This window comes from Mercenaria mercenaria, chromosome 3, assembly GCF_021730395.1.
Source record: "Mercenaria mercenaria strain notata chromosome 3, MADL_Memer_1, whole genome shotgun sequence".
NCBI lineage: Eukaryota > Metazoa > Mollusca > Bivalvia > Venerida > Veneridae > Mercenaria > Mercenaria mercenaria.
The window spans coordinates 82411738-82433478 of NC_069363.1; the positions used below are offsets into that span (position 1 = coordinate 82411738).

General features: G+C 34.2%; 1 protein-coding gene across 2 annotated transcripts in view; it reads left to right on the forward strand.

Annotated features, from left to right (window-relative positions):
• The first annotated feature begins 910 nt into the window (after positions 1-910).
• LOC123524253 (transitional endoplasmic reticulum ATPase) overlaps positions 911-21741 on the forward strand; it is a 30012-nt gene continuing 9181 nt past the window's right edge. The window contains exons 1-16 of one of the 2 annotated variants that reach the window (XM_053539077.1): positions 911-1069; positions 5940-6042; positions 6526-6698; positions 7068-7148; positions 7709-7901; positions 8791-8922; positions 9460-9562; positions 10176-10309; positions 10634-10769; positions 14721-14833; positions 15274-15438; positions 16940-17062; positions 18318-18530; positions 19359-19443; positions 20375-20468; positions 20930-21059. In XM_053539077.1, coding sequence (XP_053395052.1) covers positions 1053-1069; positions 5940-6042; positions 6526-6698; positions 7068-7148; positions 7709-7901; positions 8791-8922; positions 9460-9562; positions 10176-10309; positions 10634-10769; positions 14721-14833; positions 15274-15438; positions 16940-17062; positions 18318-18530; positions 19359-19443; positions 20375-20468; positions 20930-21059 — 1995 coding nt within the window. In that variant the 5' untranslated portion in view covers positions 911-1052. Of the gene's footprint in view, positions 1070-1868; positions 1994-5939; positions 6043-6525; positions 6699-7067; positions 7149-7708; positions 7902-8790; positions 8923-9459; positions 9563-10175; positions 10310-10633; positions 10770-14720; positions 14834-15273; positions 15439-16939; positions 17063-18317; positions 18531-19358; positions 19444-20374; positions 20469-20929; positions 21060-21741 lie in introns of those variants that run through there. The other variant, XM_053539076.1, reaches the window with a different exon arrangement.

Genomic DNA, 21741 nt, shown 5'->3' on the forward strand with positions numbered 1-21741 from the left:
GGACATTTCTTCAAAAAAAATGTCTGCAATAAGATTACATATAGAATAAAGTATAAGTTTTCAACTTTATTTAAATGACTTTCATACTTAATGTACTTCGACATTATAGCATTTTACATTAACTAAATAAAATATATCGCACAAAGTACATTTCAGAAAATGGCAACAATGTAATTATTTCAGAGCATTAAAACATTTAGAAAATCAGCTTATTTAAAAAAGACATAAAAATATCAGAAAATTAATTTACTATTTATTTGATCTGTTCTTTCTTAAAAAGAAAAAAAATCAAGACACTTGAAAGAGATGAAAGAAACAACTGCTACGATTTCAAGCAAAGAAGTTGAATAAAAAAATGTTTTGTTCTCAGATATTTAGTTTAGATTAATATATATATAGCAAACTGAGAAAATGTTGAATAAGCTTGGGAACTTGTTTTAATTATATCTGATCCGTAGCGCCGAAGAGCAGACAATACATAATCTGTCACTTTTTCCAGACCGTTTAAAAATGCCACAAAATCAATTATCACAAAAACCCTACTTTTTTTGAAAAATATATAGATTGTACCATAGCGTAAGGGCTGCAGATGATAAAAAAGATGACTCTTGATTTGTTTTATTTGAGAATTAAAACATCACAACCACAGCGCTAGTTAATTCGCTACGAATTGCGAGGTCCTGCTTTCACCTCCAAGGTAATTTGCATAATCGATTGCTCCGGATGTGACGTCACGCCGACCTGATCAATATTTAACATCCATCGAACATTTGGCGGAGAATCCAGGATGCGCGACGACGATGATATTTTGATATGTGGAAAATTACTTTTTCGAAAAAGTATTTAATCTGATGATACATTTTGTAGAAGTTTCCGATTTTATTTAATCCTGCTTTTGTCGTAGACAAAAAAACCAAACAACAACATATTTTGCAAACTATAACATTCTCTCGGTCGCGCGTGAGGTCATTCAACCATATTCGCCGGTGCGGACAGGAACAAGTTTCGATTTTCAAATACCACGTAATTTAGCATTTCCACAGAAAAAAGATATGGCTGAAGGCTCAGGGTAGGAATATGGTTTATTCAATAGTTTCTCAAATGTTACTGATATTTTCTCTTTTGATTATTGCTTCGGGAGTTGGAAAAACAGTCATTTATCCGCTGACGCTTGTTTTTATCTATGGGATTCCGTCAATTTTACATCGTCATCCTTCAGCAATGACGTTCTATCCTTTATAATTATATAAGCCTTACTTTTCCTTTTCTTCATATTATTAGTAGACATACGAATTTACATTATTGTCAGCTGATTTCTGTTCAAAATTGTTGTTGATTTTGTTGACTTGTTGAATTTTCTTAGATGATTTTCATAAGAACAAAAGATGGAACACAAAGATCCTTCAAGATCTGGCAACTTTCACTTCTAGAACATTGCCAAAATTTCTGCCAGCTGTTGTAAAGATAGTTTAAACGATTAAAAAAATTGTTGTCTATTGTAAAAAACACACTTCGCTATTTTTCAGAATTTTTTCTTCTGGAAAATACCTTTCTAAAAATAGAACAATGATTCATCTTTACATTATAGAGGAGACGTGTGTGTTAAATATTGATAGCTATTTTCAGAAATGAGTACACTTATATTTTCAAGTATGAGCAAAATGATGGTAGAACTCAATTTTGTAATGTCATTGCATAGCATATATAGTACAGAATGGTGCCCAGAGAATTTAGTTTGTGTTAGAATCTTGAAATATTCTCCTCTGTGACTTCTTTTTGTTCATTGTTTTAAGTTAATATATGATAAATGTTACAAGGTTAAGTTTGTTTATACATTGAAAGTGAGCTTGGATGTCTGTATATATTAAAGACGGTACATTTGTTAGAGGATTAAAAATATATATTTGAGAGAAAAATTGTACAAGCACAGTTGATGGGACTACATTTAGTGCTTCAAAGATAAAATAATGAGCCCACAAAAGGAGTGTAATGAGTAAGTTACAATACAATAAGTTTTTATTGAGTCGGCAAGAAAACAACATTACAAAACGTAAGCTCTGAAGAGCATTTGAACCGACTATAGATACAACAATTAAAACAGATTTAACAGAGTAGTAAGTGAGCTAAAAGAGAAATATATGTTAAGTGTGCACACGATATTAAATAGAACTGTTTGAGCATGTACAAATGTCAGTACTACAAGTGTTAAAGTCTGTGTTTTTTAGCTGCTGATCTAGACACTGCTGCCTAAAAACTGCCATATAAGAAAGGAAAATAAGATCTGTAATACAAAAAAACACACAAAAAAGTGTATGCTTAAGAAATAGTGGTAAAAACTGTATCCCCCCGATTTCCCAGATTTGGAAAGGACTGATCAGCAACTTCCTCACATATAGATATATAGATCTGATCATAATGAAAAGTTTGGTAGAAAAAATGCTTGCATAATTTAATCTTTGCTATATTTTCTGAAATCAATCATTACCTCTGAATTCACGTCATGGGATCACCTAAAACCCGTGACAATCTTGAATTCCGTAATGCCCGTGACGACATAAATACGTGACAAACACCTAATATCCGTGACACATTGAATTTTCCGTGATGGACTACTTAAGGTACTAAACACCATGACGCTATCTATTTTTAGAAATAGGATTGTATTCGGCAAACTACGGAACGCCCCGTATAACAATGGACGGACATGACTCGGTAGTTTCCGGAACGTTTCGTATGCTTCCGATGATTGGCTTCTTTATATTTGGTTAAACATTGACCACAAAATCGTAATTATTGACATTTTTATTAACAAATATAGCTGATATGTACTGAGGTTTTAAAGTGTACGTACCAATTCCTGCGTGACCTCGAGAAATTTCCTTCAGATAATATTGATGAAGGCGTAGAAATGATAGTACTACTACGTCAGCTGGGGCTTCTTTCCATTTGTTAAGTTGTTTTAACACTTTGTTCATACTTTCGCTCTGGTTCTGGGTTATGCCACTGTATGGGTCATACCTTGTAATTTTTTCTATAGCCCATTTTGAAACTTTCCCCAACTGAGGTAAAATTCTCTTCTTCAAAATATTCTTGGAAATGCCATCCCAGGCTTTATTCAATTCCATAAATGCCGCCATACTTTCCTCTCTGAATCTCTCCCAAATAATGAAACGAATATGGTCTTTGTAACATTTACTTCCGCATTCGAGAACCCTTCTCCGTCAGCCACCTTCCGATATCATCAAAATATGGTTCCAGCACCTCAAATCGACTAGAGTCGGAACGCACGACATAGCATTCATAATGCCTTGTTCACCGTCAGTCACACAAGCAAAAAGTGTTTTGGAAGTCGTACATTTTCTTTGAAAAAGGCGAACAATAATTCGTGATGTTTTTGAAACTTACGTTCGTGCAGCATAAAGAGGGCTGGCATGCAAGGCATTTCTTTAAAAGAATATGTCTAAATATCAACGTAGATACGTAAAGTCTCCGAGCTGAAATGTTGTGTCATAGCTGAGACACTGATTTTCATTGTCGAGATATAGTACCCTTTCAAGTTCTTCAAACATTAACTTGTGTCCACAGATAACAACTAAATTTGGGTAAGTATTTATTACCTGAATGAATTGATTACTTGTATCTCTGGCCAGCGCATGAAGGTTATATAAGGCATCACGGGATATTCTAAGTTCAGTATTGCCTTAATGTCTCAGGTTTTGTATTTGCTTCAAGTCTCGGGGTTGCTCCTCGTCGTCATGGATTTCTCTCTTAAACACAAGATTCGGGTCTTCCGACTTTGTCTGTTTCAGCCATTTTTCTAAACTGCTTGGTTTAGCTCTCAAGAAATGACGATCCTGATTTTTTGAATTTCCGTGTGACATTGGCTGTGAAACTTGTTCATTTCCAATATACTGAATTACAAATGGACCGTCGGTACAATCCGGCTCGTGATAAACAAATTTCACAAATTCTTTTGAAGCTCCGTTCTCTGTATGGATGTAGAAATATTTTTTCTTCAATCTTGGATTTCGTAGAGGTAGGCCCACAGTTCCTTGGTTCACCCAACGATGTCCATCGGCTCTCCAATCCTGTTTTTTTTAAGCCTTCTCCTTTGAAAATCCATGTTTCCCCACCTTTTGGCCTGAACGGTAGCGCCGATATTGGCTGTTCGGACCGTATTAAATGGAGAATTTGTTCCGTAGATAAGGACATCTATTTTCCATCCATTTTGGCTGACGACTTTACTAAGACAATCACGTGACGTTATTGCCATTAAATTTGACGTCGTCACGTAATGGCATCATTAGAACTGGCATATGTCGTGATATAAAATGCCCATGAGTTTAAGTTTAAGCTAAAACAATACAAACAGCAAAACCCGTGACAGACCCGTGATGGCATCATTAGAACTGGCATATGTCGTGATATAAATTGCCCATGAGTTTAAGTTTAAACTAAAACAATACAAACAGCAAAACCCGTGACAGATCGTGACAAAAAATATATTTTCCGTGATGACATCGTCACGGTCGTCACGGGTTTTAGTAGATCTGTCACGTCATTGTATTTTTACAAATATTTGAGAACAAAAGCAAAATTCACAACTACATCCTTCTCACATGCCTTTAAATGATCTGTCTTCTAACTTATATAACTTCTACCCAATAAATGCTATTCTGTATTTGCCTCTGATGGTTTTCTTAATCTCTCAAGTGTCTCATGCGGTGGTGCTTCATATTTGGTTCACTAGAATGTCTTTTATACTGTCAGACTATAAGTCATAATCTTAGACAGTCTTAAGTTCAGTTAGTTGTTAATAACATACTGTTATTTGCTGTTCAATGTTCGCAAAGTATTTTTGAACATAGATCTGAAAATTTAAGTATTCTTTGATATAAACAGGTCACCAAATGTTTATGAAATGCAAAACCATTTTCAATCTCATTGGTTGGTTAAATCATGGATTTAAACTTTTGCCATATTTATTTTATTTATACGTGGTTTATATTTAATTGGTGATATTATTGAATGACTCACAGTCTATTAAAACATGATCTTATTAGATAGTTAATAAAATGTTGTAGATCTGTGGTGTTTTACTAGTGATCTATTCTTTCAAAATGGTTATCTTAGTCTTCTTCTTCATGACTACGTTACAGGGTTTTTTCCAGCTAATTTGGGAACATAACCTATACCCCCAAAATTGGGAAATTTGACGCGTAAATGTTTCGAATTGGGAAATATTTAGTCCCATAGGATATAGTAAAGATGTGTTTAAGCACTTTCTCATACACTTGTTTCACATTGTACAACCTCTTTTGACATACTTCCATTACAAAATTGTCCATAATTTGGTCAATGTTTGTGCAATTTTGATGAATTTTTTTTTCAGAATGTAGATTTGGAATTTTTGCACTAATTTTGGGAAAAATACATACTTTTTGGCATTGGGAATATAGCCGAATAACGGCTATAAAAACGGCCGAAAAAAAAACCCTGCGTTATCTTGGTGATTTAAGACTTGAAAATAACCCACAGAAGTAAAAGCGAAATCGGCAAAAATCTTACCTGAAACTGTAGAGTGTTTCGGAAGACACATACATGTATTTGAATAAGTCAGATTATACATAACATCAGAGAGAGTAGAAGACTGCAATTATTTGATTAAATTACTTTTGCTTGAAATTTATATTCTTTCATGAATTGAACTGCATGTTCAACATGAAACATAGAAAGGTTTAAAAGATAGTTTGTTTGATACTGTAAGAATCCGTTAGATCCTCATTGTTTCCTCACACATTTCTTTTCTGCTCAACTTAAGGAAAATAAAGTAGAAAATACTGAATGATGATTATTTCTAGAACCTTGGTCAATCAAGCAACATCTGGGCTTTTTTAGCATTGTTGATTTATGGTAAAACTATACTTGTGTGATTGCAGAGAGGATTTGGCCACAGCCATCCTTAGGCGTAAGGAAAGGCCTAACAGACTGCTTGTAGAGGAGGCCATCAATGAAGACAATTCAGTCGTATCACTTTCACAGGTGAGTCAGAAAATTACATTATTTCAATTAAGATTAGATTTTATACTTGATTCTGTTTCTAAATAGTTCTTGCACTACTAATCCTGGAGTAGGCAAATTGCTAGTGTTTTCTGTGATGATTTGACAAGAGACCTTTTGTCTGGAGATATCTGACCTCAGTTTCTTAGGATTGCAAGTCAGTACTGAAATGAAATCCAGGTACATTGGTTTGGATAAATGGCCATTCTTAACCTGCTGTTGGCAAGTGGTTCATTCTTTGCATCCCTGCAGGCTGATTGTGGTCTGCACTGCTAATCAGTCAGTATATTTTCATTGAACACCCCTTCAGATAATAAATGGTACTGCTCAAATTGAATGATGGACCAGTCCATTTTAGAAATTTAGCAAAGGTTAAATATTAACGACTAAAATACGGTTTGAGATTCAAGTAAAAGCGAAACCTAAATAGTGAGTGGTATATTTGCATATCTTTAACATTTCTAGAAAAAAATGGATGAGCTACAGTTGTTCCGAGGAGACACAGTATTATTAAAGGGAAAGAGAAGGAAGGAAACAGTGTGCATAGTATTGTCAGATGATACTGTTACAGACGATAAGATCAGAATTAACAGATGTGTCAGAAATAATCTCCGTGTCCGACTTGGTGATGTAGTCAGGTAAATTATTTGATCTCTCAAGCATTATAGTCAGTTACTGTTTGCTGTAATATTAAAAAAATTGAAGACTAAAAAATAAGTATTTTTAAATGACTTTCTCTCTTGAAGCAGTATGGGAATCTTGATTAAACTTGGTCTTTAACATTCTTGTAATGTCCTTGCTCAGATTTGTTCAATGGTGGGTGTGAGGGGGGTAGGGGTGGGGGGCACTTAACCTGTTTTATATCTTTTATATTAAGCACAGATATTACCATTCATGATTCTGTGTGTAATATGTTTATTCAAAGTCAAATAGTCTAGGTAAGGTGAGCGACTTTGGCCACGATGACCATCTTGGTTACGGCAGTGAATATTTTGTTTAATTTGCAGCATTCAAGCTTGTCCAGATGTAAAATATGGAAAAAGAATACATGTTCTCCCTATAGATGACACAGTTGAAGGACTGACAGGGTGAGTACTACACCACTTTATAAAATTTTGGCCTGGAAATATCTAGATAAAAAACAAGACCCCAGTCAGGTCCATTATAATGATACTAAAGTGCAAGTTCTTTGCCCCGGGAAAAGCAGAAGTTTTCTCTTTGACTTTAATAAAGACATTAAATCGTAATTCTTACTCTCTGATTCAAGTTGGGAAATCACTTAAATGCTTATAGGCGAAATATAAATATGTTTGACTTAGTGATATATTGATTAAATAACCATGACAAAATGGTCCATGATTATCAACGAAAGTAGTCATTTATAACGAATTCTGACATTCAAACGATGCCTCAGAAATAAGCTTAATCTAGTGTATATGTTTGGTTGGCAAAATTGCTACTTTAATTTAGTTACAGTATGCCTGTTAGGTGATTTTGAGTAAGATGTAATTGTGAAACATGGACAGGATCTAAGCATTGCCATTATCCTTAGAACTATTTATATAAGGATTAATTGGCATGAAAACTTTTACTTGTTACTACCAAGTAATGTTGGATAATATTCTTAAATATTTTCTCCATCTTTCAGAAATCTGTTTGAAGTATTCCTGAAGCCATACTTTCTTGAAGCATACAGACCGATCAAGAAGGGTGACATATTTGTGGTACGAGGTGGTATGAGAGCAGTGGAATTCAAAGTCGTAGAAACAGATCCAACTCCATATTGTATAGTAGCTCCAGATACAGTTATACATTGTGAGGGAGAACCTGTGAAACGTGAGGTACGTACAGAAGTTAGTGTGTTAAGCTGGAGACTTACTCAGCAAGATATTGCATACATGTATTGTATCTAAGATCAGATAAATACTGGTGGAATTAAAATTCTGTTATTATAAATCAAATTGCAGTTAGAGCAATTATCAGTGGCTGGTCGTCTCTTGATATGCCTAACATTTAAAGGGGAATATGCAACATTTGGCAACTTTTTTTTATAGTTACTAGAAAGAACTAGGTGAAACATTAACACTGATGAAAAAATTACAAAAATTGGACTTCAAACAAAAAAGGTATAAGTATTGAAATACCTATGTAATGAAAGGATAGCCATTTCTGGTACATTGATGACATCATAATTTCCATATATATGGATATTACCATAAATGGTAAATCAGTGAATGATTACTAAGATAATCTTATTTTATATGTCATAGTATAATATGAACCTTTGTTTGTGTGTCAAAGTGTATACATTAAGTTTATATTTCATGTTTAATTGTATTTCACATAATTTTGTCTTAAATACCATATTTGGTAATGCCTACATAAGGGATGTGCCCAAAATGGCTGCTGCTTGATTAAGTTGATAATATTTAAATTGCTATCTTTTCTATTTATCTCTTTCTACATTATAAATTTTCAAATGATTCATTTTCCCCTTTTATAGAAAATAAAGTAATTATGTACAGAATGCTTTTGCTGGATTCATTTGAATAAAAATCACAAAATGGAAACAAACCAGTTTTGGGTTTTCAAGCTTTAGTAACTTGGGTACCAGTAGAAATTCTTTCACAGTCTGGGGTTTCTAAGCTTTAATAGATAAAATCCAAGGCACCAGTCAAAAGTTAATTTGAGTGTCTCAAACCTGTATTAAATGATTGAATAACTTTACAGGAAGAGGAAGAGCAACTTAACGAGGTCGGATATGATGATATCGGTGGTTGCAGAAAACAGCTGGCACAAATCAAAGAAATGGTGGAACTTCCACTCAGACATCCACAACTTTTCAAAGCTATTGGAGTGAAGGTAAAAATTTAAGAATACTAAAATGCCATGAAGGTTTTGTTTGGTTAAGAATGTTAATTTCTCTGACATCAAATCACTTTCTCTGCTCTTCCTACTGTGGGTTCGAGACTGTGAAAGGGATGTTGAACAGTTTTTCATGTAAGGAAACTATGAAGCTGGTTTAATCAGAGAGGTTTGTGCATGTGTCTGAATTATGCTCTGAGGAGCTCCTTTGTCCTTCCACCTTTTGAAACTAGAAAGTTGCCATAAGATGTAATTTGTGTTTGAATGACTTAAAACCCAAAAAATTAAATTTGAAAAATGCCAGAAATATATGTTTATGGTCAAAGATGTTACCAGTTACCTGCACAGCTTTCAGTGTTATCATCTCGTGAACAAAACGTATTTAATAGCTTATCAATATTGAAAATTAAAATTACGTTAAAGGCAACAATAGTTTTAGGCATCATTAGGAGTTATTGACTTTATTGATAACAAGGACAATAAATGTTACATAGATTTCCTGAATTTATGAAGGAAATTGTTCTTATATTACAGCCTCCAAGGGGTATATTGTTGTATGGTCCTCCTGGTACAGGTAAAACACTGATAGCCAGAGCTGTGGCCAATGAGACTGGTGCATTCTTCTTTCTCATTAATGGTAAGTTAGCATATTATCAAGAAATAAAGTATTAAAGAGTCCTTGAATAGGACTTTTAAGTTCTGTCTGGAAATGTATGGAGATCTGGTTGATTGTAGCAAATCTGTTTAAATATGAAATTCTTCATTGAATTATCAGCATCTGCAAGGTGATTAGGAATTGTGATACATGATGGGTAATATATTGCAGAGAAAGAAGTACTATGATTTAAATAGACATAAACTTCCTTGTTGGTTTCAAAGGAAATTAATGTAGTGCAACAAGAAGTCTTCATTTTAATAGTGAGAGCTCGGATTTAATTTTTATTGGCTTCCATGACTGAATGGATGTGGTTGTTTACTTCAAATCAATTACTGCTAACCTCTATGGGTTTGAAGTCTGGCTTGGTAGTAGATAAAGTATGCAAGGTTGGTGGTTCTGTCCAGTCTCAGAAATAATACAGATGTGACACCTAAAGTTTACACACCATAAAAAGTGCAAAGTTTCAAATGACTGTGACTTGAATGTAAACAAGACGAAACAGATAAATGACAATCAGAAATACAGAGACACAGTAAGATTAAATGATTACCACCCCCAGACAAATAAAATGACATTGATCTACGTGTTACAGGTCCAGAGATCATGAGTAAGTTAGCTGGTGAATCAGAGAGCAACCTGAGAAAAGCATTTGAAGAAGCTGAAAAGAATTCGCCAGCAATTATCTTCATTGATGAGCTGGATGCTATAGCACCAAAGAGAGAAAAGGTAAACTTACAGATGAAATCCCATTGGTAGGATTACCACCGTTGAGTTGTTGATAATTTTAAATGTTGAAGCTTTTCATACTGATGGAGAGTCTGTCTTCTGCATTGACATTTCATAAATATTTAAAAAAGAAATGTTAGATATAAATAATGTTTAGACCAGTTAGGTAAATATATTTTGAAAGTAATATTCATGGATTTTTTTTTGTGTGGAACAGATTGATTGGAAGAATTTATCTTGATAGAATTTTTTTATTGCACAATGTTTTATAAAAGAGAGTGGTTTGTTTGAAATATAAATTTATTGCTGTATTCCTATATATAGACACATGGAGAGGTTGAGCGCAGAATTGTATCCCAGTTGTTGACATTGATGGACGGCCTTAAACAACGAGCACATGTAATAGTAATGGCAGCAACAAATAGGCCTAACAGTATAGATGGTGCCCTTAGACGATTTGGTGAGTTTTAAGCTAACGAAAAGTTTATATTGTAGACACACGAAGTGGAGAGACGTATCGTTTCTCAGTTACTCACGCTGATGGACGGTCTTAAACAACGGGCACATGTAATTGTCATGGCTGCCACAAATAGACCTAACAGCGTTGATGCTGCGTTAAGAAGGTTTGGTGAGTATGGTGTATTATACAAGTACACAGGGGCTTGTGATGTTGGAAAATGGATTTATTACTGTGTATAATTCTGCTTTGTTTTTTTGTTCAGTATATACTGGTTTGTTTGTTTTTAGTTCAGACTCTAAAACAGGAAGAATATTTTGAACTTAAAAGTGTTTTTAAGCTGTTTCCTCAATAACAAGTTGATTGAAGTAGTTGGGTTCTTTAAATAGTTGAAGAAAATTACCTGCAGGGGTTTCCTAAAGGGGTGGGGAATGGAGTGGGGGTGACAGAGAGGGCAGCAAATAAAGTTTTAAATGGGTGATCCCCCTACTCCTCGTCGCCTTCTCCTTCAGTAATTAATGAAACCTCAACTTAAAAGTAATAATTAGATTGTAAAGGTAGGAAAGACAAGTACCCTAGAACTTAGATAATTCATAAAATTTCTGCCAGCATTTTCATTATTAAGGATAGTACTGATTGTTTTTTAAAAAAAAAATGTAAGTTTTGATGGTGGAGGGTATTTTTTGGTCCCACTGTTATAAAATTAACTTTTCTGTAGAATGGAAACAGTCTACAACAAAAGATAAAATGTGTACTTATTATGGAGTACAGAAGAGTGGAATAACAAATATATTTTTTTATATATATATTTAGTACTGAATATCCCAGTCTTTGCTTTGGATTAACGGATGCTATTTCATCTATGGAGGTACTTAATATTCTTCCTGTTCTACAGCTTTTAACATAGTTATAAACAGACATGATTGTGTTATAAACAGACTTATATACGTTCATTGCTTGTATAGCATTATAAGTTGTATTTAGGTGCATTAGGAATTACTTGCCCATGGATAACATGCTTGTTAATCTTCCGACATATTTAGGCTGAATAAAGCATTTTGTGTTCTTGTAGGTCTCAGATTTTTAAAGCAGCAGCTGTAGAAGTAACTTCACCTTTACCCTGCTAAATTTCTAAAATGTACTGGTCTATCATTAATTTTTGCAGTACCATTTATTATTCGAAGGGGTGTTCACATAAAATTTACTGTCTGAATAGCTAACAGTGCTGACCGTGATCAGCCTGCATGTCCATGCATGCTATGTTGGTCTGCGCTGGTCGCACATGCAGAATCACTTGCTGCCAGCTGGCTTAAGGTTAAATAAGTTTTCATTTGAATTAGGTGTGGAAATTCAGTGGTTTTGCAGGGCAACAGATAAGCTGCAGGTTTACATACATGCAAATACACAAATTGATTAAATACGCAGTTCAAGTAATTAAAGTGTGTTTCAAAATGCATAGTGCAAAATGTGCAGTTCTTGGTTTGATGCATGCATACTGGCTTTTTGACTTCAGCATCAAACATACTTCGTGGAGGGTATACACAGTGTGTGTGTATTTTCATTCAGTTATTAAATCATGCCAGATGTTCTTGTTCCTTCTGTAATTTAGGACACATTTTATTTCTTTAAATGGTATGAAATATACAGTTTGACATTTATGAGGCATGATTGACTTACAAAATTGATAACTGATTTCAGTAATCTCAGAACTGAAATATTAACTAAATGGTGGTAAATATGGATGTCAGTGGTTAATGCATACATGTGACATTTTACATGCAAAACATCTTCAGACGATTGGCTGTGTTTCTGTTATATCAATTAAAATTTTTAAAATGGTGATTTTTTTTTTCAACAGAAAACCTTAAAAGCGTGAATCTTAACACTGCAAATTAAGCAATTGTTAAGAATTGTTCAGAAATTCTGACTCAAATGCATTAATATGCAACTGAAGTAAAAATCTTTGAGTAACATGTTTCATAGTACCGGATTGTGTTTAGCCAGTACTTAGTTTGATCAGTAATGATAAAGTAATACCCAGTTGACTTGGAAAGCTTACCTGTTGCTCTGGTTATGGGTTTTTGCAATTTAATACATGAATTTGAAAGTGTTGATTGAACCTGTCCATGCATATATGTATACTGAAAGTGGCTTATAAATGCTATGCCTTATTTAGACTGCACCCTGCTTCCCCCCTGACTTCCTTGCAAGAATTTTCTGTCTTATCCAGAAGCCTGTTTTTTAGATTGAAGTGAATGTTTCAAAGACAGTCTTAATTGGTAGAGCCTTTGTTTTATCTATGAAAGTTCTAACAAGTTGGCTTAGGCAGTAAAACTGTATACAAAAAAAAATGAATGGTGTAAAGATGCATTATGTATTTTAACCAAAAAAAAAAAAATGGTGCAGATAATTTGTATCTACTTTCAACCATATAAATAGTTTCTAATGTCGCTTTATGAAATTTCTTATTTTCTGATACATGAATGTTATGTGAATGATATTGTAATTTCTATATAGCTTGTTTATTGAATAAATATGAGCTGCTGTGTGTTCAAAATAGAATTGTATTTGGAATTCCGACTTGTAATATATATGTGTCAGTGTATACATGTAGCTCAGGTCCTTCACATAGAATCACTTTATGAGCCCGCCCACTTAGCTGAATAGGGAGAGCACTGATCTACAGATCGCGGGGTTGCGAGTACAATTGGGCGAGGCGAATGATTTTTGTGACGATTTGATAAAAAACATTGTGTCTGAAATCATTTATCCTCCACCTCTGATTCATGTGGGAAGTTGGCAGTTACTTAGGGAGAATAGGTTTGTACTGGTACAGAATCCAGGAACTCTGGTTAGGTTAATTGCAGGCTGTTGACATAACTGAAATAATGTTGAAAAACAGCGTAAAACCCAAAATAAACAAAAGAATTAGTCTTATGTTCAAAATCGGGTTCAAAGCTTTGCTTAGAATGTAGGATTATTTCATGTGTGGAAGCTTCCAAGCTTAAGGTGAATGGTTCTACCTAGATGCCAGACTGTGCATGTTAAAATGTCTGCAGGGTCATTGCAGTACTCGAACCCTGTACATAGACCTGCTTTGTATACAGGTTTTAGGTAAGAATGCAGGATGATATATTTTTACATAGATACTGCTATAGTATTTATACTTACATATTTGTACAAATGTTTACGCATCTGGTTTGTATGGATGTGTATATTTGAAAATATATTGCTTTTTGTAAAAATATAAAACTATAATTATAAGCTTACAAAACAAATCTGCAGTATTTTCTTTTGAAGTTGAAATTAATTTGAATATACTTTATATTTGCCAACCTGCTCATTAGCTCTGTGTGTAGAGCAAACAGCTATGAATTGAGAGGTCACACGTTTGATCTCTGGTCTCGGCATATGCTTTATATAATGATTATACCAAAGACTGGGTGAAGTCATTTTGTTCTCCACTTCGTGTACATTGAAGAAGTTACTTGAAGAGAATGAGCCAGAAAGCCAGCAATACTGGTTAGGTTAAGGAACAGTGGAATAAATTATGTACATGTAATGTTAAAAAAAGTTAAACCTATCAAATTAACAGTTTTTGCCATATTATATGCTGTTTACTGTGAAATCACTTAATGTTGTGGGCAAGTAATTTTGTGGTTTGGCCAAAGTGGCTATTTCTTTGGTACATGATTTTGTGGATTTCAATTTTGAAAGTTAAATGAATAGGGATTTGATTTTGTTGATTGACAGAACCATGAGATCCACAAAAATTAGTTTCCAGCAAATATTAATGATTTCATAGAAAACAAAATACTGGTAATTTTTGAAATCTGTAAAAAATAATAGAACTTTCTGCCAGTGATTAGCTGTAATTTTCACCTTTTAGGGAAAAATAAGCTTTGGGACAAAATTAATGCTGTTTTAGATGAAAAAAACATGATTATTTTACAGGTCGCTTTGACAGAGAAGTTGACATCGGTATCCCAGATGCTACAGGCCGTCTTGAAATCCTGAGAATCCACACAAAGAACATGAAACTGTCCGATGATGTTGACCTTGAACAAGTTTGTATTTTCTTTTATACAGTTTGTTGTCAGTTTGCCTAAATTTAAAAATAAAACAGTTTTATAAGATTCCACAAAACAAGTCAAATAGTGGAGGAGGATGTATACCTAAATTTTAGACTTTACATACAATGCGGCTTGTTGCAATGAAGCTTAAATCGCATTTTGGATTATTTTTGCTGAAAGCCGAGAATTGAGAGATTCATTTCTGTGCAGTTTCCTTTCGATCTATGGTGGCAAGTTATTCTGGCCCCACCACTTAATACAGATGGTTAGGTTGCGAGTAAGCTGTAGAGAACACATAAGTACTAGTGAGGAAGCGTTACACTTTTAACTGACAACCATTGTATTATGAACAGTATTGTAAAAGTATATTTAAGACTACAGAATCAAAGTTGCATTTTGACTCATATGATAAAGTTTACATTCTATGACTTCAGGTTGCGTCGGAGACACACGGTCACGTTGGTGCAGATCTTGCTGCCCTGTGTTCCGAGGCTGCGCTACAACAGATCCGAGAGAAAATGGATCTCATAGATCTCGAAGATGAACACATTGATGCAGAGGTTCTAGATTCCCTAGCTGTTAACATGGATGACTTCAGGGTACGAGTTCTATTTCGTTTTGTCAAATGAAAGAATCATGATCAGGGGTCATTTGAATATAAGTCTATGTTGTAGGAGATCTTTTATGTTTAATCTTTACAAGATCATAATGGTACAATACATCAAACATAATAATTATTGAAATATTAAAGGTTGGTTCTGAAGAAAACTGATCTCTTGGATCGCCTCTATGACAAAAAGTTGCAGTCTAAGCAGGGTCAAACCAGTCCCCTTTAGGTTAATAGAATAATGCTTTTTGTACCCCCCGACAACAAAGTTGTAAGGGGGGGGTATACTGGTTTCAGGTTGTCTGGCCGTCTGTCCGTAGACGCAATCTTGTGCGCACCATCTCTCCTTATCCCCGTGACAGAATTTAATGAAACTTCACACAAGTGATCAGTACCAACAGTAGTTGTGCATGGGGCATGTAAGTTTCTTTTAGAAAAAAATTTTGCAGAGTTATGGGACTTTGTTTTTTTGTTACTATACTATATACATAGACACAATCTTGTGCGCACCATCTCTCCTCATCCCCTTGACACAATTTAATGAAACTTCACACAAGTGATCAGTAACAACAGTAGTTGTGCATGGGGCATGTTAGGTTCTTTCAGAAAAAAAATTTGCAGAGTTATGGGACTTTGTTTTTTTGTTACTATACTATATACATAGACACAATCTTGTGCGCACCATCTCTCCTCATCCCCTTGACACAATTTAATGAAACTTCACACAGTAGTTGTGCATGGGGCATGTTAGGTTTTTTCAGCGACAAAAATTGCAGAGTTATGGGACTTTGTTTCTTGTTAACATACTATGTACATACAGTCTGCATATGCAATCTTATGCGTGCCTAATATTAAACCCTTACACACAATTTAATGAAACTTCACAGAAGTGATCAGTACCAACCCTAGTTATGCATGGTGTGTGTTACATTCTTTTAGATAAATATTCTGCATAGTTATGGGACTTTGTCTTTTGTTACTATACTGTATACATACAGTCTATATACATACAGTCCACATAATTATGCAATCTTGTGTGCGTCAAATTGCAATGTACTGTGTCAGTGCATGCGGGGGGTACATTCATCACCTTTAGTGATAGCTCTAGTTTACTGCAGTGCCCATCTTTCTAAAATACCGGAAAAAATTTTTTTACTAGTATATGTTTAAAATGTATAGCTTTCGTCATATAGGATTAAGTCCATAATAAGTTGAGTTTATACTACTAAAGTTGCAAAGTACAGTCTGTTAAATTTCGAAGTGTATTACAAATGGCTTTTATCTTGTGTAATATAAAATGAAGTTTGGTAATAAACAAGACCCTGCAGCTTCTGTTTACCTATGGCAGTCTGTTTGAGGACTTGTCTTTCATAAAGGGTACTGCCATTACATTTAGAATAAAAAAGATATATTATCCCACTTACTGTCTTGTTCAAACTCGTGTTAACTGCTATTGAGCATTGTAATTAATGTGCATGTATGTGATATTACAGTGGGCATTGAGCAAGAGTAACCCAAGTGCCCTGAGAGAGACTGCTGTAGAGGTACCTACAGTTACATGGGACGATGTCGGTGGTCTGGAAAATGTCAAACGAGAGTTACAGGAACTTGTACAGGTAAGTTACTTCTCTTTAATAGGTCAGTTTGATATTTTTCTTGTCATTTACAAGGTTGAAAACTGATTTTATGACCAAGCAAAACCTGAGCATTATTGACAATTCACTAGTTGGATAGAAGTTTTAAATTGATGCTCAAGGGAATATACTTCGTTTCTTAACTCATTAAGGACGTAGATCGCATTTATGCGATCATTTTAACTCTTATCGAGTACCGCATGTCGTATTTATCCGTAAAAAAATAACAGGCGTGTATGCCGAGGATCGCATAAATGCGCTATCTGCCTGATAGTACTGTATGCCACGTGACGTGATTTTACGATTGGACTGCTGTCAAGGTCAACCAATGAAATATTTTACACTAAAGATTTATAAAACCTGGAAGCGATCAAAACAATCAAAATATTTATTATTTAAGCATGTATTTTCAATACACTCACCACTAAATATCGAAACTAGAAAGTTATTTCTAGGTATTGCCTGTTTTATCTTCTCATTCTATTATACTGCAGAGTCTTTCTTTTTGATTCAGTATTTTTAATTTTATTAGATAAAGCATAATTCTGTTCTTTTATAATGTCATTTGCTTTAAAGTTTAGCAATAAATGATATTTGAATAAATATAAAATAATCAAATAATGGCTGTTTTTCTATGTCAAATCTTTCTTGAATATTGCAGTTTTCCATATTCGTGTTTCTTCAGTAGGCCTGCGAAACAATTTTGCAAATTAAAATAATAGTAAATTTTAAATTATTAAATAAATTGTAGTATCAGATGTGAAAATTTCAGTTTTAATCATCTGTTATAAACAGATGTTTGTCCCTAATATTGATTAAAGGATGCCTAGATCTTATCGATAATTGATTATCAGTGAAAATCCACAGGCATACAAAGCAGATAAATTGATAAGTGGCTCAGGAATGTATCGGAAAATGGATGTCAGTAATTAAGTGGCGATATGGCTGCAGGTATTAATGAGTTAAAACAATTGTGAGTCCCTGACAGCACGTGACTTTATAATTCAAATAAACTGTATTTGGAAGCAAAGTACGCTTAAGTCTAACCTTCGTCTTGAAATTTTTAACACTCATTTTAAAATTTTACGTCTTGAGATCTGAAATAAGTTAAATAAGAGTTTTAATGGAATGAAAGGGAACAGCAGTAAAATACTTTGTTGATCTCTTTTGAAAAGTAACCAGTAAATGAATTTAATTAAAATACTCAGACTATATAATATAAAATGTCTGTTTTCAGTATCCAGTTGAACATCCAGAGAAGTTCTTGAAGTTTGGTATGACACCATCTAAAGGAGTATTGTTCTATGGTCCACCAGGTTGTGGTAAAACGCTGCTGGCTAAAGCTATTGCTAACGAGTGTCAAGCTAACTTTATCTCAGTAAAAGGACCTGAAATGTTGACAATGTGGTTTGGAGAATCAGAAGCTAATGTCAGAGAAATCTTTGATAAGGTCAGTACTGTTTTGTCTGGAAAATACTGTAAAAGTAGAAATTGTTGCGAGTGTTAAATTTTCACTATATTTGCGAGGCCCTACATCTTGTGAAAATTAATCCTTCTGTAAATATTCACCATTAGTACAATTCAAATTCTAGTAGGTTAACTAGTTTTACATTTCGCGAATATTAAACCTTGCAAACAAACGCAAAATTTCAAATTCGCGAAATTTTGACCCAGCGAAAATATGTGCTTTTACAGTACACATCCTTATGCTTATATAGAGGAAAAAATACCTAGTCAGGTGGTAAAGGTCTCCATCTGTGGATAATTTGCCCTGCATTGATGTGGGTTTTAGAATCTGCTTGTGTTTTAAAAATCTTTCATGAGAGGAAACTATTCTGTAATCTTGCTGAAGGTTGGTGGATCTACCTTGTTTGCAAGACCCATGGCTTTAATAATGCTCTGAATGGCATCAGGAGTCTTCTCAATCATTAAAGTCACCATATTTAACCAAAATTGTATCATTTTGTTACTTAAAAACAAGCAGAAAATAAATTGTTACAAAGTAGGTGTTATGTTTGTTTGGTGTTTGTGTTAGTAAGATAATGCCTTGTCAAGTAGTTATCCATATGTTATAAAAACAGACATTTTAAACCAGAAATTAGTAACCAAAATTTTGATTCCACCAATGAAACTTGTTACTTTCTATTTAAGACTAAACAATATATATAGTTTATGAAAGTCCTCCTACTTGAAACTAGGGTGTGAATGATTAGTAAAGTGTTAATAGATCTTATTTTTTTCCCAGCTTTTGCATTGTAATTCATTCTTGTTTTTTTAGGCTAGATCAGCTGCACCTTGTGTTCTGTTCTTTGATGAGTTGGATTCCATTGCCAAATCAAGAGGTGGAAATGCTGGAGATGGAGGTATTGTATTTTTCTATCACTTCTATAATGAATTAATTAAAGTATTAAAGGCTGGAGTGTTTGAATTGACTACATTATTATGTCACCACTGTGGTGGGAGACATATTGATTTACTCCTGTCTTACAGTCTGTGTGTCCGTTCGTCTGTCACAAATCTTGTCCGCACTCTAAGTCGAACAGTTCTCATTCAATCTTCAACCATCTTGAACAAAATGTGTTTGTCAATAAGTCCTCTGGCAAGTTCGATAACTAGCCAAATCGGCCCAGGCACTTTGGAATTATGGCCCTTGAATTACTGACCCGAACCACTCACCCAAACCACTTTGAATCACTAAACAAAAACTTACTGAACCGAGTGACCCTTTGAATTACTGAACTAAAACTTACTCCTGAAATGTACTTTTTTTGCTATTCAGATGATTAGGTAGTTGCGGGAGATACTCGCATTTCTCAAAAGCAGCTCTAGTTATAATTAGCCAGCATCAAATTAACTGTTGAAACTTATCAAGGAATGCTTGATGGGTCATTAGTAGAGTGATGCCTTTTGATCCAGGGGTTGCATATTTGAATCCTGGGTAGAGAGAATTCAAATTCAGTTTCAGAAGGAATCAGTTTTCAAAAGCAGTCATCTCATTGTAAGTTATGAGAACTTCTACAATCAGTGTGAAATAATGGTTTAAACTTAATTTAAACCAATTAGAATTACGGAATGCATGGATAAATAGAGCTTACTTGCATTTCATTAGGAAAATGAGCTATACACTCCATTTTACAAGCAATCTGTCTTACAGTTATAACGTGTTGGGCCTGATTTCAGCATATGTAAAACATAATATTTACAAGCAGTCTGTCTTACAGTTATAACGTGTTGGGCCTGATTTCAGCATATGTAAAACATAATAAGAAATTTACATACATATGCGTATTACAGGTGGTGCTGCAGATCGTGTAATCAATCAGTTGCTCACTGAAATGGACGGTATGAATGCAAAGAAAAATGTTTTCATTATTGGTGCAACTAACAGGTAAATAAAAAGTCAGATAGCATATTACAGGTGACTCTGAAGCCTTTGAGTGTAAAGTGGGCTATGCTAATATATTACTTTACTTAAATTACATGAATTTACTGAATCAGCATTGCTGATATATCTGAGTCAGGAAATATATAGTTCTGTTACACCCAACACCAGCGACACATATTTGCAACTCTAGAAATTGGAAAGTCATGGCTTTGTAAAAAAACACAGAATTTATAAGTGGGTAAATTTGCTTGGTACTATTTTGAGTACATAAAAGTATGACAGATTTGGGGTAAATGTGTATCCAGTTTAATTGGTGTTTGTTTAAAGTAAGCTCATGTGGAAAACATGCTTTTTTTATAGACTGCGACATAGATTAAAATGACTAAACAGTGAGACAATGCCATATCAATATTTCTATGTTATTCTTGTATATTTACACACTTGTATTGCCTTGTATATTTCAGACCGGATATTATTGATCCAGCTATACTTAGACCTGGGCGTCTTGATCAGCTTATCTATATTCCTCTCCCAGATGAGAAGTCCAGGGTTGCAATCTTGAAGGCAAACCTCAAAAAGTCACCCGTCGCTCCAGTAAGTACTCAACACTTCTTTCTTTTAATTGCTAGCATCTCACTGTGAAATCCTTGTTCAGTTTGGGTTTAGTTTTCATTGATTTGTGTTGTATCAGTCCAAGGTTAAAACCCAAGAAACAAATAAAATTTTCATGTAATTTATCTGTTGATATTGAAATCTACAAATTCATGTCCAAGAGAAGTACACTGGGACCCCGTTATAACGCTGTCGTCGGGGTCCAAAGTTCGAGACCCGCAGATCTAGCGGGGTTAAATTTTTAACGCGGGTTGATTGTATCAGCGGTATATGCAATACCCCACCCACCAGTAATGTATTAGACGTATTTTGGACGCTGTTTTATGTTAATAAGAAATAAGAATCGTATAAACGGGACATTTATTTACCGTAAATGCTACTGAAAAAATAAATTAAAAGAATTATAACGCTGTGTCATCTCATTTTGTCGTGATTCTAAAAGAAAGTTGGAATTGTGTATCCCGGAAGTAAACATATATAACGCTGTGTGAGGAGTGCGCGGCCGTGAGAATTACATGTGTACTGCAATTGCACTGGGGGTTTATGTAACTAAAAGAGAAAAAGCGCGGACAATCTTAAAAAATTTAATTTTGAATACATGAAGAAAATCGATACATAAAATAGAAAATTATTAAATCACCATCGTTAATATACGATATTCAAA